Source organism: Mustela erminea, chromosome 21 (genome assembly GCF_009829155.1).
Source record: "Mustela erminea isolate mMusErm1 chromosome 21, mMusErm1.Pri, whole genome shotgun sequence".
Lineage (NCBI taxonomy): Eukaryota > Metazoa > Chordata > Mammalia > Carnivora > Mustelidae > Mustela > Mustela erminea.
This window is the reverse complement of record NC_045634.1, coordinates 26341381-26358587: the sequence shown is the minus strand read 5'-3', so window position 1 is coordinate 26358587 and position 17207 is coordinate 26341381. Positions and strand designations below refer to the sequence as shown.

Sequence of the window (17207 nt, the reverse complement as noted above, 5' to 3'; positions counted from 1 at the left end):
AAATAAAATCTTAGGAAAAAAAAAAAAAGACCCTCAGTGAGTTTCTTCACTAATGGATCCCACACACACACAAAATCTTCAGATTATTACCAATTCTTTATTATTTTGTCACATAATTGGAAACACTGAATTTAGAATCCCAGACTACCAGATAATCCCTACCAGATAATGCCTCTTGTTATATTTTTATTCTGCGGACTAACCAATGACAAAACCAATCTGTTATTACGTAGCACGATTTCTAAATTCATTCTTTTTAAAGCGTTCTCAGATATCTCAGATTACCCTCTGGAACACCAGCCACATCTCTGTCCTAACTGGTCTCTTCTGAAACAGGGTCTGGGACGGCACACGAGCAGTTATCAAGCAGAACTTCTGGAAAGCTCAAATCACCCAGCCGACCTAAAATGGGGGGGCCTGTGAAGAAATAATGCAGAAAGATTCCAAGGTTGGGACACCTGGGTGGCTCGGTCGGTTGAGCGCCTGCCTTCGGCTCAGGGCATGATCCCAGGGTCTTAGGATGGAGTCCCACGTGGGGCTCCCTGCTCAGTGGGGAGTCTGCTTCTCCCTCTGCTTCCCCAAGCTTGTGCTCATGGTCTCTCTCAAATAAATCAATCCAAAAACATATTCAAAAAAAAATTTTTTTAAGGGCACCTGGGTGGCTCAGTGGGTTAAGCTGCTGCCTTTGGCTCAGGTCATGATCTCAGGGTCCTGGGATCGAGTCCTGCATCGGGCTCTCTGCTCAGCAGGGAGCCTGCTTCCTCCTCTCTCTCTCTCTGTCTGCCTCTATGCCTACTTGTGATCTCTCTCTGTAAAAAAAAAAAAAAAAAGACTGGGTATCCCTTAGCTTGTCAACTCATGAAACAATTCTTTCTCAATCCAACATTTTGAAGGAGGGTGCACCTTACACCGTAAGTCTGTGCAAATTTGTAAAATCAACAATTCTCTATCAACTTGAAATAAACACAGAGAAGCTACTGTATATAATTCTGGTTTTATTGCTCATTATTTATGCCATTCCATACAATTTTAGGTAGACAGACTTGGAGAAAATATACTGGGAGTGTTGAATAGACAGTGGTAAAACAGATGAGAATGTTCCAGTGCTTTAGAGAAGGTGGTCAGAGGCCCCGCTGCCACCATCACCCCCCAAATTAGTACATTTCATATAAAAAAGAGTAAAAATAGTTCATTGGCATTTAACTAGCATTATTCTTTGTCATCTTTGAACCACAGTAAGCCTGAACAACTTCAGAATCTTCAGAGCCAAACACAATTTGTTCCACGAGCAGATCTGTAGTTTCAGTTTCTTTAAAAACAAGCAAAAAAATAACACAACAAAAACCATGTACACACCCCCAAAAACGAACTGGCGTATTCCGGTGGTCTTGAATTGTAATGCTTCTATTAGTTCAAGATATAAAATGTGATTTAGCTTTTGAAAACCAGATTATACTTCTTTACCATAATTGTATTTACTGTGTAATTCCAACCATTTAGCTGAGCCTAATATTAGCCCAGTAAAAGCCACGCATACAATTTAAACTGTTCTGATGCTAAGGACATGTCTTTAGAAGTTCATTATTCTTTGAAACGTCAGACCCGAGCTGCACAGGTGTAACTGGAGGAACCAACAGTTTACCCTTCTAGAACCAGCAGCAGTTCTCAGGGTTCTCCAGCCAGGGAGTAAATGTAGTCACTGTAAGTCACACAACACATCAGTGACTTCCTGGGTACATGTCACTAACAGTTACCCTACTCGTGATTAAAAAATAATAATCAAGCTTGTACTATGATTCAGCATTTGAAACACTTCTACGTTTATTACTATGAAAACAGATGTTCAGCCTGAGAAATCCACATGGCTACTTGAAAAGAAACAAGACCTGAAATGTGGTTTTATGTTAAACGATTTAGAAGACCTGTTGCGAGAGAACCAAAAACACACAGTGGCAGAGAAACAGGAATTTATTAAAACCACTGTCTCCCCAAAATACAAAAATTAAATATTAAGGCATCTTTTACTCCCATCTTGGTATATGCAGCAAAGAGAAATGTTTTCAGTGGGAACCAGCACTTTTACTCAAACGCTTCTGAATGTATTTGGCAGATTTATTTTATATTCCCCTATTCCGCATACAGCCGAAAACTCTCATGGTCAAACATCATGACCCAAAAGAAGAGTATGAACAGATACTCATTTACTAAAAATAAGAAAGAAGTGGTTCACCCTTGAAAAATAAAAAGGAACTACAAAGAATATTATGTAGTAAGTTCAAATATTAGTATTTAAATTTCTCTGGAGCAATTTACGCTTCAGTAATTAAGAGAAAGGAGAGATGAAGACTTTATTAAGATGAGAAGTCTATTAAAATGGATCACACCACAGAGCAACTGTTTATTCAGTATTCTGATCCACTGGGATGAGAGTTTCAAAAGGGCTTCCTACTCCTTTAAAAAATAGCCAATCCACTGGAATAAGACCATATAAATTCACACTGATTATTTATTTTTTCCCATTTTGTCCATTTACAAAGATCAACCATCTTCATAAAGTATACTAAACGGTAACATTTCACCTTTTATTAAGGCAAGTTTGTGAAAATAATTTAATACAACCAGATCTTTTCATGAACTTTCAGCTTAAAACATTTGTTTTGTTTTTTTTACATAAGAAACATACAAAAAAATTGTTTTATAAAAAGCCACCTCAATACCAGAAAAGAGTAATAATGAAGGATTTTGAACCCAGTTTCCTTCTTAAAGGATGTTCTTCCCTTGTCTTCAATTCCAAGAACTATTCGTCTTCTTTAGAGCCAGTTTTGCTTAACTATAAAAAAGAGAAAAAAGACATCATCAACAAGATTAAGCTATCATGTTTTTTGAATTCACTGTTTTCACTTACTATGACAAATATTTACAGTTGATAGAACAACAGGCAACACGTTTTGTGTAACTTAACACCATTCACTGCATTCAGTATATTTAACTACTTGTCAACTTTAGGCTCAGCTACTTTAAAAAGGATTCTTTAAAAACACAACCTGGGTGCCTGGGTGGCTCAGTGGGTTAAGCCACTGCCTTTGGCTCAGGTCATGATCTCGGGGTCCTGAGATCGAGTCCCGCATCGGGCTCTCTGCTCAACGGGGGGCCTGCTTCCCTTCCTCTCTCTCTGTCTACTTGTGATCTCTCTCTGTCAAATAAATAAATAAAATCTTAAAAAAAAATTAAAAAATAAAAAAAAAATAAAAACACAACCTCAGGGCGCCTGGGTAGCTCAGTGGGTAAAGCCTCTGCCTTTAGCGCAGGTCATGATCTCAATCAGGGTCCTGGGATCGAGCCCCACATTGGGCTCTCTGCACAGCAGGGAGCCGGCTTCCCCCTCTCTCTCTGCCTACTTGTGAGCTCTGTCAAATAAATAAATAAAATCTTAACAACAACAACAAAAAAACCAAAACAGAAAAACCCCACAACCTCAATAGAACAAGGAGGAGAAAAAAATCCCTCAAAGCTTTCCAAGAAATAAACTGGAACCAAGAATACACAAAAGGTGCCATTTACAAAATGAATGACATTCTTCTATTATTTTCACAAATAAAGTCTTCAAAAATTTTAAAAATTGTGGTTAAAAAAACCCACATAAATTAAATACAGTTAAAAAATGCGATCAAAATCTTACATTGCAAGTCTTTTCTGATAAAAATCTACAGAGTTTAGCAAATGGGGCGAGGAGAGTTCCCAAAGAATACACAGACAATTCTGACCAGAATAAAGACCGAGCCACCAAGAAATCCCCACTGAACCCAAGCCCTGAGAACCCCAGAGAATGTGGGAAGCTGTGAAAAGTAGAAACTGCTAAGTTTCTAGAAGTTCTAACATTCTGGCCTCAGCTCCTCTTCCCACTTCAAGGATCTTAAAGAGCTTTCTTTTAAGTGTATGTTATACCTGCAGTGCTTGAAATTAAAACTGAAGAATTTTAATTCATGTAAAAATAAAAATAACAGTAAACCCATTCTGTAATCACCAAACAACATTTCTTAAACGAAAAGCTGTGTTTTCTAAAACAAATTAATAGGACTTAATGCAAAGAATAGTATTCTTTTACATTTTTGCAAACTTCTTTATTACTGAGCTCAACAGGAGACCGCTGGTTTTTCAAAAATCTGCTTCTATAGTAAGGCAGGTATAATAGGAAACAGCAAACAAAAACACAGTACCAGTATTAAGAACAAACTGAGTTAATATAAAAATGCACATACTTAGATTCTAAACCTACTCATTATCTTAGAAAATTCTGGAAAACACAATATAAAAGCACACATTCTATTAATGCTCTAAAAGAAGAGTATTAGTGATGGCGTCATCACTTTTCATGGGGCCTCTGGTAAACACCACAATTCACCTGTGAGAATGAGGGAAAAAAGGCCAACAATATCTTAACATTGTGATGTAAATAGTTTTGACCTTGTTGACACCCAGAGGGCCCCAGGACCTCCCAGGAATCCCAAGATCACACTTGGAAACTACTGGTTTAAGGTAACAGACTCTGAGTCCAGACCACATCTACGCGATAACTTCCCTCTTACAAAATATCTTCGTCTATTTCTCGAGATTACTGGATTATTTAAATCTTTATTTCATTTATATTTCTTGAAATTCTAATTTATATTAACAATTAAATTCTAATTTATATTAACAAATTATATATCAATTTATATGAGAAACTAAATTTCTGGAGCTAGAGAAGGAGGAGCACTAACACCTGTGGATTAATCAGAATATTTTTGAGCCCAATTTCTGCTGCAGGCTACTTCATGGAAAGGATGCACTCCCATTCTGAAGTTTGAAGCTTTCTTTTTTTTAAGATTTTATTTATTTATTTGACAGAGAAAGACACGTCAAGAGAGGGAACAGAAGCAGAGTGAGTGGGAAAGGGAGAAGCAGACCCCCCGCAGATCAGGGAGCCTGATGCGGGGCTCGATCCCAGGACCATGGGATCACGGCCTGAGCAGAAGGCAGATGCTTAAGGACTAAGCCATGCAGGTGCCCCTGAAGCCTGAAGCATTTTAAGGAGTGAAACAACTTGGTTGGTGAGGTAAATACAAGCACACCTGGGACATGAAGTATCCATCAGGCATCCATGGAGGCGGGACCTGGGTAAATGAGAGACGGCGGGAGAAGCCGCATCCACACAGACATCTCATGTGCGCTCAGCCCCTTGCCCAGGAGGCAGACCAGAAATACTGCTTCTTTATTCCGACCTTAGCTTACCCCACCCTATTCCCAGGTAATATTCTTGTACTAGACACAAAGATTATTTTAAGCAGTTTCTACAGCAAAGGTACCCTATGACCCTAACTTTCAAATAAACTCTGAGAATATACTGCTTATAATTACCCATATTTCTAGGTCCCCACTAAAATCCTAATCTTTAACTACCCTTGGATCACATCTTCTCACAGTAGTAGTGGCACTAGTTGGCACGCAAAACTCATGAAGTCCTACAAAGAAGATTAACTGAACATCACTTTAATATACCGGAACTTACAAATAAGAAAAATACCAAGAGAAGTCGGCAAAAAAAAACTTCAATGTGAAACAGAAACAATTCTAAATAGGAAAAACAGAAAATCCTTCTTGACGATGATGGGAAGCTCCATCTAGAGTTTGCCCTTAAAAAAAAAAAATACGGGGGCGCCTGGGTGGCTCAATGGGTTAAAGCCTCTGCCTTCGGCTCAGGTCATGATCCCAGGGTCCTGGGATCAAGCCCCACATTGGACTCTCTGCTCGGCAGGGAGCCTGCTTCTCCCTCTCTCTCTCTGCCTGCTTCTCTGCCTACTTATGATCTCTGTCTGTCAAATAAACAAATAAAATCTTGAAAAAAAAATACAAATTTCTACTAAGAAATCAAAGCACTTCTTTCAATACCTTGTTTCTTGTTTCCACACTACCGCCAATCCACAGAGTTAGACGTGTTCATTCTTCACATGTCCTTACATAGACAGTCAGACTTTATGGTACTTACAGCTTAGTTCTACAGATTTTTCCATTATTCAGAAAAAAAAATCTAGGGGCACCTGCGTGGCTCAGTGGGTTAAGCGTCTGCCTTCGGCTCAAGTCATGATCCCAGAGTCCTGGGATGGAGCCCTGCGTTGGGTTCTCTGCTCAGCAGCGAGACTGCTTCCCCCTCTTGCTCTCTCTGCCTGCCTCTCTGCCTACTTGTGATCTCTGTCAAATAAATAAATAAAATCTTCTAAAAAATAAATAAAAAGAAAAAAAGAAAATCTAAAACTGAAGGTGTAGGAAAGAAAGATACTTAAAAAATACTTACATGCTGAAGGAAAAAAGGAAACAGCCATCCCAGTAAAATTCAAAGGTTGAGGGGGGAGAAAAAAAATGGAAGATATAAATTTCATTATTTGATGGTAGACCGATAACAATGTTGCAAAGCCCAGAATGTAAGTGTTATATACCTTCACCACATCAACCCAGTTCCATCCTCGAGGAAGTTCTCCTTTGTGATCTACAGGACAAAAAGAGTAACTTTATTTCTAAGACCAGACAGTAATTTTTAAAGCAACGAGTACTCTAACAAATAAGCTTTTATATATCACTCTACACAACAAATAGACTAAAATTTTAAACCACGTATTATTAAGCTGGAAAACTAGTTTATCATCATTGTGAACTGAAAGCACCATTCTCAGAATATCTGCAAAGTAATTTAGACGTACGCCTTTCTCACATTTATCCCATTTCCGCTCAAGACAAAACTGTGATATTAAGATAAAAACATGGAGGTTGAGTGGGAAATGCCAGGAAGAGGAGCTAATCAACTTACTAGTTTCATGCACTTGTACAATGCTACCCTTTTAATAATAAGGTCACGGCTGATTTAAGTGAGTTGTGTTACTTTACTGCTTTGTGAGGGTTTTTAAACTCCGAAGCTAGGCTCAAGACAAGAGTCCTTATAAACCAATGTCTGGCTTCCAGACGAAGAGGAGGCCTAGTCAACTTATTTATTAACTTCTGTAGTCTGATTAAAAAATTCATTATTTAACCTAACATTGTTTAATCTGACAGGTCTTTAATCTGCTGGGAGTGCTTGAAAACAAGCTGAAACTTTACATAAAAAATTCACAGTTTACAAAGTGATTTTGTTCTTTTAATAGAATATTCAAACTTAAAGAATAGTTTAATAAATATTAAGTGTTTTAGTTTAAAAAGACGTGATTTCCTTTATGCTTGATATTGCTATATACATCTCATTTTATGAAATCATCAAAAATTTTTATTCAAAACAAATAGATTAATTTTACACAAGGGAAACAGAAACTAACCTGATTTCTTACAGGACAGAAGAAGTATTACTGGACCTCAATCTTAGATGCTAATGGCTCTCTTGTCCTTTATGCCAGTAAGAATCTTATCCAACTGTTTATTGGTTGTAAGGGGTGTGGGGCAGATCACCAAAATGCAAGTTCCAAGTCACTAACTCCTGCACCACAACTATAGAAAGATAATGCCTTTCAGGTGGGCATCATCAAAAGAGATGGAGTTGGGGAAACAGTAATGTTTCAGGTCATTATGTATGAAAGCGACAGGTAATGAACTAATGGGCAGAAATGCTACAGCATTAACAAAGAAATTAACCAACATCCTAGAAAAGAGATTGCAATGACTAAAAATTCAGTGCTTTGGTTGTTCATGCTTTAATGTTAGGTATAATGGAGCCCCAGATTTGTTATTTCACAAACCATTATGACTTCAAAAATGTGTTCTGAGGGCCAACAAAGGTTGCTATCTTTTTGTTCTGCCACATAGGACGTTAAACAAAACAAAAACAACATACCTGCCATCATTTTACAAAAGGGCATTATTTTAAACTTCCTCACCAAAGAGTCAGTTCTTTTCAATCAAGGGCAACTTGTAACCTTATACCAAGAATACACACACACACACACACACACAGATACAGACAACAGTATACATGAACACACTTATGTATAAGTATATACAGACAACAGTATACATGGACACACTTATGTATAAGTATATAAATATATATATTTCCTCAATTGGAAAAAAAAGTTGACAGATCGATACCAATTTGCAAAAACAAAGAGATCAAATATTATTGGTGATATGAGGTGGAATTTATAATTCTTTTCTAAAGGTCCACAAAATGACTCTGGTTTAGAACACAGAAATTCTATTCTTAAATCTTATGCAAATTATTTAAATAAATCAACAGACAAAAACAGTATATTATTTATTGTGCTAAGACCTAATGGTACAGCAGACTTCATTTCAAATGAAAGCTACAGTTCAAAGAATTTTTAGTAATGCACGTACCTGCCAGAGAGGTAAACAAACAGGAAAGTCCCAGACATGGGACTTTTGATAGAAGGTAGGACACACTTCTGTATGCTATTCTGTTTCTCACCCTCAAGACCCATTTATAGTTATTCTGCCACTCACTTACCTCAAATGGTGAGCTCTTGCAGTGAAGTAGTGGTAAATATTTTCCATATACATCTGTGACCTAAGACAGTGTCTGATCCAAGTGTTCCAAGAACGAAGAACAGAGAACTACTCCTCGAAATCGAAATATACTTATTAAGCACTCACATCACACTAAAAAGCAACCCATTTCTGTGTGTTATTAAAAAAATAAAATAAAATAAACACAAACCTGTTTTATCTGCCAGCTTACGTTTCTGGGCTTTTGAAAGCTGTTCTTTTTTCTCTTTTTTCTTACTTGATGGGGCTGTATTAGGAGTTTCAACGGAGATGATACTGCTTATGGGTATCTAGAAAAAAACAAGTAATTCCTGTACTAATGCCTTAAAACTTACTGAATTAGATCTGTAAAGTAAAATAATGCTGCATTATAATATCCATTTATTAGATCAGGTGCCATTCGTACATTGCTTTCATTCTTCTAAACGTTCCCATAGAGGGACTTACATGATGTTAGTTCCATTGTTATAACCAAGCCTCTGAGAAGTAAGACCCGATACCAGCATTATGTTGAAGCTCTGAAGTTCTAAGGTAATTTTATAATTCAGTTAATTTGCTTTATTTGGAAATTTAAGTATGTCTTTAGAAAAATCACATGTGCCTACCTAGAAAACCCTGATTCCCTGAAGAAATGAAGAAAATCTTCATGAATGAAGGAAAATATTTTGGGGGCGCCTGTGTGGCTCAGTTGGCTCAGTGTGTGACCGCTGATTTTGGCTCAGGTCACGATCTCAGGGTTGTGAGATCGAGCCCTGTGTCGGGCTCCGTGCTTACAGCAGAGTCTGCTTGAGATTATCTCTCCCCTTCCCTCTGCTCCCCCCCACCCAATAAATAAATAAAATCTTTAAAAAAAAGAAAAAGAAAAATATTTTAATTTGGATTCACGTAATCAGAGTGTGCTAGGCAAAATTTGAAATTCTTACTAGGTGCCAAGCATTGCTGTAAATGTTGTACACCCTCGTCTGACCCTTACTCGACTCTTACGAGGCAGAAGCTACCATAATCCCCGCTGGACAGAAGAAGAAACTGAGCACAGTGAGACAGCGGCCCCGGCCCTGACCAAAACAAAGTCTCACGGTCAGTGATGCAGCGAGGAGCAGTGAGGGTTTTCAGGGCCGCCTGGTGAGGCCCGCCGTCCCCCGGCTCTGCTACCACTTTCTCCCGCTCGAGAGCTGCCCACAGGGCTCTTCTGTGGCGTCAGGAATGCGGCAGCCAGAGCTGCTCAGGTAGAAGACCCAGAGCCTTCGCTGTCAGGAAGCCGCTGGCCTGCTTCACAGAACTCAACGGACTCTGGCCTTGGAAAGTCTCTCGGCACAGGACTGGGTGCAAAGGGTTCGAAAGAGAGATGCCTGCGGCATAAAAGGTGATGATTTCCTAAAATCCTTCTAGAAATAAAAGAACTGTTTTCCTATTCATGAAGTCTCTTGAAGCTTGCACCACGTTCAGAGCGAACTGGGACAAGACTATTCCCAGCTAAAGAAGGCTCCTGAAGAAAGCAATTTCCAACGTATTTGGGCGCCGCGTATGAAATCCTCCATCTGAGCTTTATGGAGACGTCAAATATGGTTAATACATTTAAACAAATATTTGGTTCAACAGCACCTCAGTTTTGGTGGGCATGGGAAGTATTCTAATCTCACAGGAAGGGTAAGATCTATAGGATATGATTTCATTTTTAAAGTTAAATAGGCACTGAGAGGGGCGCCTGGGTGGCTCAGTGGGTTAAAGCCTCTGCCTTCGGCTCAGGTCATGATCCCAGGGTCCTGGGATCGAGCCCCACATCAGGCTCTCTGCTCAGCAGGGAGCCTGCTTCCTCCTCTCTCTCTACCTGTCTCTCTGCCTGCTTGTGATCTCTCTCTGTCAAATAAATAAATAAAATCTTTAAAAAAAAAAATAGGCACTGAGAAACCTTGAATTCACTATTCTTACTTAACTCAGATGTAACTTGTTTTATTTATTTCTTTATTTTTAAAGATTTTATTTATTTATGTGAGAGAGTGAGAGAAAGCATGAGCGGAGCAGAAAGCCTGATGCAGGGCTCGACCCCAGGACTCTGGCATCATGACCTAAACCGAAAGCAGACACTTAACCCGGACTGAGCCACCCAGGTGCCCCTAACTCATTTTCAGTCTAACAAGAAACCTTTCAATTACAAAAAAAAAAAAAATACTACCTAGTAAGGACGAATTTGTAGGAGAGTGAAGCCAAAATGAAGCACAAGCTCACCGTAGAATTCACAGGCTGATGATTCTCCATGAACTGGTCTTTATTGTCCTTGGCATATTCAAACAACGTGTAGGTCATGGCAGTCCCAAGATTGACCTCCACGGCTTCCTGTAACTTGGCTAATATGCTCTGCTTTACAGCTGACGATCTATAATGCACAAGAAATACATGGCTGAGAGAAAAGTAAGCGACAGTGTTACAAAAAACAATGAAAACGGAACACTACTCACATGGTGTTGTTAAAAAAAGCGTTCATAGATATAATTGGAGGTGTTTGGGGATATGTTTCTGTCCAGGAAATCTCTATTAAGAAGGCTTTGGGATCACCATTTTCACCTATCTGAAGAAAAGGGAAATCTTAGGCTTGTAGAAAGTGACACAAAGACAGAATATTTATTTAATTATGACTTTGAAAATGATGAATCACTGCCAATGCTCATAATCAGATCAGAAACATTGTATTCTGGAAAGTTCAGGGTACAGGCTGAGGCCTGCCAGGGGTTGAGAGCCATAGTCATAATCTGACTTGGTGTCCACAATCTTTCTCTCCAACCAGCCCTCTGGCTTTTTCCAGTATCAAGAATGTCTAATATAAATTTTTGTTTCCATCAAAGCTTTCTGAGGACAAAGAATACATATCAATTGTGGGGGAAAGGAAGAGAATGGACAAAAGTAACAATCCACGAACTTGAAAGGCCCAATCTTCGCCCTACGTTTTCCGATTGCCAAATCAGACGAGGCCTTAAGAAGGAGGGATTGATATACTTTAGCACAATTCCAAGACCAGAAAAGGAAATGTAAAATTTAGAGAAAAAAAAAGGAAAAGGTAAAGAGATAAGGTTCAGGAGAGCCTTAGGCTAGGTGAGAACTTTCAAGATCTACTCTCTGTGCAACCTTCAAATATGCGATACTATGTTACTAACTACAGTCACCATGCTGTGCATTAAATCCCGCATTTTTTTATAGCTAGAAGTTTGTAACTTTTGACCCTCTTCACCTGAATAACTTAAAGATGTCTTTTCTATTTCTTTTGCTTTCCCCACAACTTTTCGAAGGTTTTAACATCCATTAATGAGCCTTGCCTGAAATGATCATCATATTGGTGGTTGCAAAATGGTGATTTTTCTAATAAAATTATGGAATGATTCATGAGTCAGCATCTCATCCTTGCAAAGGGCTATGCCAATCTCCTCTGTAATATTTTTAATATATGTGCTGCTTTTTCTATTTATTTTTAAGACAACAATAAGAGATTAAAAAATTTTTCACCCCAAACTGTCACTTGCCCTTTATTCTCTGACCACTAATTTTTATTCCCTTCCCCTCAGCATCAACCACAAGACACACCAAAATAAGGTGAGGCTTAGAAATTATGTCAAATAATCTTAGGGACCTGTTGATATATATTTACGTAAGTTGATGACATCATCGGTTTATGCTTGTGTTTCAAATACAGAAATAATGAAAAAGTGATAAAAGTTACTTGCTCTATGCAGTCTACTAAGTCCTTACGCAAGGTGTGTGTAGAAGCGGGGGTAGTGCAAGCTACAGAAAATACAAAAATAGAGATAAGACCATTCTTGTCTTCAAGGGGAGCAGAGATTTAAGTAACTCATGAAACTGCTCCATGATTAAAAGTTTAAAAAAGACACAGAACAAAGTAGGAAGAAATGGGGAATGGCCAATTCTGCTTTGAAGTCAAGAGAGAGCTAGAAGAGGAGGCCCAAATATGTCACAGAGGAGCCTGAGTTAGGCATTAAAGAAGAAGTAGGTTGGATGAGGGGCGTGAGGTGAGGGGGGAGCAAAAGATGTGCCCATGGGCACAATATTAAAAAATGCAGGGAAATGGTCCACAGGCTACTGGGTCTAACGGACGGTAGAGGCAGGGAAAGTCTGGAGAGGCAGTGTGAACCAAACAGAAGGGCCCTGAGTGTCAAGCTGAGGGATTTAACCCCATTCTATAGGTAGGAGAAACCCATGCAGAAACGCTTCTCAACGAAGGAATGGGGTAACTAATGTGTTTCAGAGAGTCACCTAGTCATCTGCAGGACTACTGGTGGGGTGTGGAGGGAAGCTTCAGACCAAACTGAAAGGGGAGAATGGTCTAGGAGGTTACCAAACCAGTTGCTAAACAGGAACTGAGGGGGCCTGACCAGGACCCAGTCAGACCTGTATCCTTGTCCTCTGGCTCTCAACACATAAAAGGTTTCCAAATTTCATGTTTTATTCCCTTGAGATCCATCCTGCGGTCACAGCAGAGAATCCATCCTGTAGGACACACACACGTCCTACTACGTTCCGTATACTGTGTCAACAAGGGACCACATTTGTTAATACAGATGTTTAGGGAAGTATGGGGCAGTTCTCAATCTCCCATTTGCTAAGGGGAAAGTGGCAGTGCTTGGGGACCTCTGGGGAGGCAGCTGGATTCATACGGAAGGGCCTAGCACTTGACCCCAGTGTTAACCTTGGCCATTGAGTTTTTTTGTTGTTTTATCTATGGAGTGGTGTAAGGGCTGTTGAGCTTGAAGGAGCCAAGCAGACGGGAGAGTCTCTAAAGAAAGTAATGATAAAGAATTTATCTTCTCTAACAGTCTGTAATAATGACATATAAGAATCCCTTATCACATAATTTATTTGAATTGATGATGTGAATAACTGTAAGTCTTGGACCAAAAAGCTTTCTCACACCACTACTGCTTATAATCATCTGGAGAGCTGGTTTCTGTTATTTGCTTACAAAACAAGATACTGGTAATGTTTCATGTTGAGAACAGTTATGGAAAAACTCCCTTTTAAAGAATATGTAAAAAATATTCACACATATTGTTAATACAGAATTAGGAAAGTATCAACTTTTTTTGACTATATCATAGGGTGGGGAAAATAATACTAGACTTGGAATAGAAACCAGGATTTTAATTCCAGTATTTATCAGCATCAGCTGGGAAAGCTTGGGAAGTTATGACTTAGAGACACGATCTTTAAGGTTAGAAGGCAAGACCACGTAACTTCTAAGGTTTCTTCCATTTCTAACCTTTGATCATTCTCTCACAATAAAAACAAGTTTCTCTTAGTTTTTAAAAAAGTTTCTGAATGGTTTCCCAAAGTTAAAAATAATTGATGTCACGGTGATGAGCTTTCATTCAAATGCTTCGGAAAATCCAAAGAGGTAATTGGTTTAAACAGTTGAATTTAAAAAACCAAAATCATTAAAAAAATAAAAGCACTTTCAGCAACCCTCAATCTTCTCTAGCAAAGTAGCAAGGGCTCCTAGTCATGTCATGTCTTACCCTATATTGAAAGGAAACTGGACTTAACTCCCGGAAACTTTCGTCTCCTTCATAAATGGAACGCAGAGCTTCCAGTTCCATCTGGAAAAAAATAAATGTATCAAATGAGTTTTGTTTAGTGGTATAAATGGATTAAACAGAGAGGGTGTTTACTTTCTGATTCAAGCCCACTCAACTATGTAAAGTTTAGTTACTTTTAAGGCCTTTGATGTTTATAATAAAGGTATATAATATATGTGCAAATAGTAACACCATGTGAATACTAATACTTCCTTCAAAGTTATGTGCCAGGAACTCCTGAGCATTTTACAGCGCACTGTCTCACTTGTTCTTACTTCAATCCTGTAAAGAATATCTTATCTTCTCCTTTCCACCCGGGAGGAAAATAAGTCAGTTTAAAGTAACTTTAGGTCATGTGTCCTAGGCTAGGATAGAAAGAGCGTTACACTTGGAAATGGGAAATACAAAACACAGTATTACCCCACTATTTACATGAATTATTTATGTTTGAAATCCTTCCCACAGAATGATATGAAATTTGAAAAAAAACACCTGCAGATCACAAAAAGAACTTAAAATGATGGTTAGAAAGAGGTTTGACGAGAATCTACCCAAGATGGGATAAAAAGGACTTCAAGAGAAAATGTAACTAATAATCCTTGCCTGGAAATATTTCTTAGAACACTGTGGACTGACAAATGGGAAGACTCAAAGACTGTTGTGATTACTGAGGAGCACCTGAAGAAGAGAAGCAAAGACAGTACTTTGATACATCCTTTAGTTTTCAAAAAGATGCACATCATGAATGCTACAAACTAAAGGGAGACAAAATTTTAGAATAGATTATTAAAGAAATAATTCGTGGGGGCCGAGGAGAATAAAGAGTAGCAGTCCCTAAGCCTTGGCAAGCATGTGAAAAGCAAGATAAATGTAAACAAAAATGTTAGAGAGGATAACTTGATTGGTACATTGAGGAAAGGCACAGAACCCAGGTCTACCTGGGTTTCTCTTGCTACCTTACCGGATTTCAACTGGATTCAAGAACCAAGATGAGATTAGAAAGAGTCAACTTACTCAAAATATTGGGCTACTCCTCCTACCCTTAATCCTTTCTTGCATTTTAACTAGTGAGTAGGACAGGAACAAAAACTGAAGGCAGGCTTATGAAACTGATGAATGACAATTTGATGGAATAGTGAATCATGCTGGTGGCTGAATAAAAATTCAAAGTGTCCTAGAAAAACCATCTAACAAGATGAAATTTTATAGGGTAAGTGGAAGAACATGTCTTTAGATACCTAAACACAGTAGAGGAAGAAAGAAATTGTTTTGCACAGAGCACTTAATGGGCTGTAATTGACAGAAACTAGAAAACGGTGATGCCACAATTTTAAAAAGGGACATAAATAAATTTATAATCTGTCCACAAATACACAATTCCAAGACAAGGAACAAAAAGAACGGACATATGGAGAAAAAGCGAAAAGGAATCATTTAGTAGGAGCAGAGGGCATCGGAAAAAACGGGGCAGGAAACATTTCAAAGCTCTGAAAATCAATCGTGCGGAAGAATGGAATTCTGTTGTTAAAATGGACATCCCTGGGCCCCTCGGGAACTTCAATCCAGTAAATCTGAGGTACAGTACAGGCACTTGTTTTCTAACCACCACCCGAATGAGTCTAAGGCAGTGTTCCATGGGCCAAACTTTGAGAAACATGACATGATACACTCCAGGCGCCTCGACTTAGAAACTCACTTGGCAACAACAGTTTAGAAGCGATTTCAGGTATCAACCAGCTTGTTGCCCTTTGGGTCCTTTCAAGGTAACTTCCATTCCAGAGATTCTATCACATCTATCTTGTAAAAGTGCTAACTTTGAACAAACATATTCTAAATGAAGAGTGAATTACTTGGGTAGGAGGCTCGCATTCTAGTTCGGATTCTACCCCACGCTCACCGGGCAGCCCCAGGGCATCCACTTTACCTTTGCAAAACTCTGGACGCATTACACCATTAGATGGCTCCCCTAGAGATGACCTGTATCATTCCCCGATCACATGATTCAATGTCAAAGTGGCATTTCATGAGAAAATCGCGGAGCATAAACTATACGAGTCGGGCGGTACGTGCTCGCTCAAAACAGCCTTCATTTCCACCGGACAACGACCAGATGGATAACTGATCCCACCAAACAAAAAGGGCAGAAATCGGTGACACTTTGTGTCATGATTTTCCTCCACTGGAAATTTAACTAACTCAGCTCAGTCTGTCCCTACCAGCCAGGAGATTTTAAAAATTTTAAGGTGATCAGATTGCAAGAGGCTGAACTCCGAACACGAGCGCTGAACAGGAACCCTGGGGATTGAAGGCGAGGCAAGAGCACTGGGTCGCCTTCCAAGGACACTCATCCTTGTTATTAAGGTGGCGTGGAGCCACCCCCGGGCTTGCAAAACTGAAAACTCCCGGGAGGAGCGGAGGCAGAGGCGGAGCCTTCCCGTTGCCGCGTGCCTGGCCTCTCCTCGCAGGGCACCCGGAAACTTGGGGCACCCCAGCCAGGCTCTGTCCGCTCGAGGGGCGAAGGCACGTGCGGGGCCGCTCGTGCCGGCGCCCGGTCCCAGCCCGGCCTCGGGGGCTCAGCCGCCTCCCTCGGAGCCGAGGCGCCGCGCCCGTACGGGGAAAGGGGCAGTCGCCAGGGGGACTCACCTCCTGGTCCTCGTTGGCACTCATCGCGCCGGCCGCGGGACGCCCTCCGGGAGGGCGTCTGCGACCACGAGAAAGCGAGAGCAGTGGCCCCGCGCCCGGGGCGTCCCCCTTCCGAGCCTGGTCTGCGGGAGGCACACCCCTGGCGCCGCAGACGAGAGTCACGCGCGCCCCCGGCCTTCGGGCAGCACGAAGCAGCCTGCGGGGGGTGTGTGGGCGGGGACCCCGAGGCCGCGGAGGGTGGGGCGCCGGGGCCGCCGGGGAGACGCTGCGGGGCGGTGCTGCCGAGACTCCGCCTCCTCCTCCTTCCTGCTCCTCCTATTGGCTCCTTCTCTCCCCACCCCTATTTCCTACCCCCGTAGGAGACGGGCGTCTTCCTACGTTTTGTGGAGCGGCGTTAAGTTTCGGGACGGCGGTTGGTGCAGAGCGCTGTCACTCAGGTGCAGAAAGTGCTTCCTGTGCCGG

The 17207-nt window shown here is 40.4% G+C and overlaps 1 protein-coding gene across 6 annotated transcripts; it reads right to left on the bottom strand.

Annotated features, from left to right (window-relative positions):
* Window positions 1-978: 978 nt before the first annotated feature.
* Window positions 979-17001, bottom strand: RWDD4 (RWD domain containing 4). Of its 6 annotated transcripts, XM_032328857.1 has the most exons (10): window positions 16746-17001; window positions 14043-14123; window positions 10980-11089; window positions 10750-10897; window positions 8696-8813; window positions 6474-6523; window positions 6332-6334; window positions 5112-5153; window positions 4106-4169; window positions 979-2830 (listed from the first exon to the last, which is right to left on the bottom strand). In XM_032328857.1, exons 1-9 carry the CDS (start codon window positions 16767-16769, stop codon window positions 4134-4136), a joined length of 612 nt encoding a protein of 203 aa, XP_032184748.1. In that variant the 5' UTR covers window positions 16770-17001; the 3' UTR covers window positions 979-2830; window positions 4106-4133. The 6 variants fall into 6 exon arrangements, with proteins under 6 accessions (XP_032184748.1, XP_032184743.1, XP_032184744.1 ...); XM_032328852.1 differs by lacking the exon at window positions 4106-4169 and having other exon boundaries at window positions 16746-16900; XM_032328853.1 differs by lacking the exon at window positions 5112-5153 and having other exon boundaries at window positions 16746-16900.
* Window positions 17002-17207: the final 206 nt, after the last annotated feature.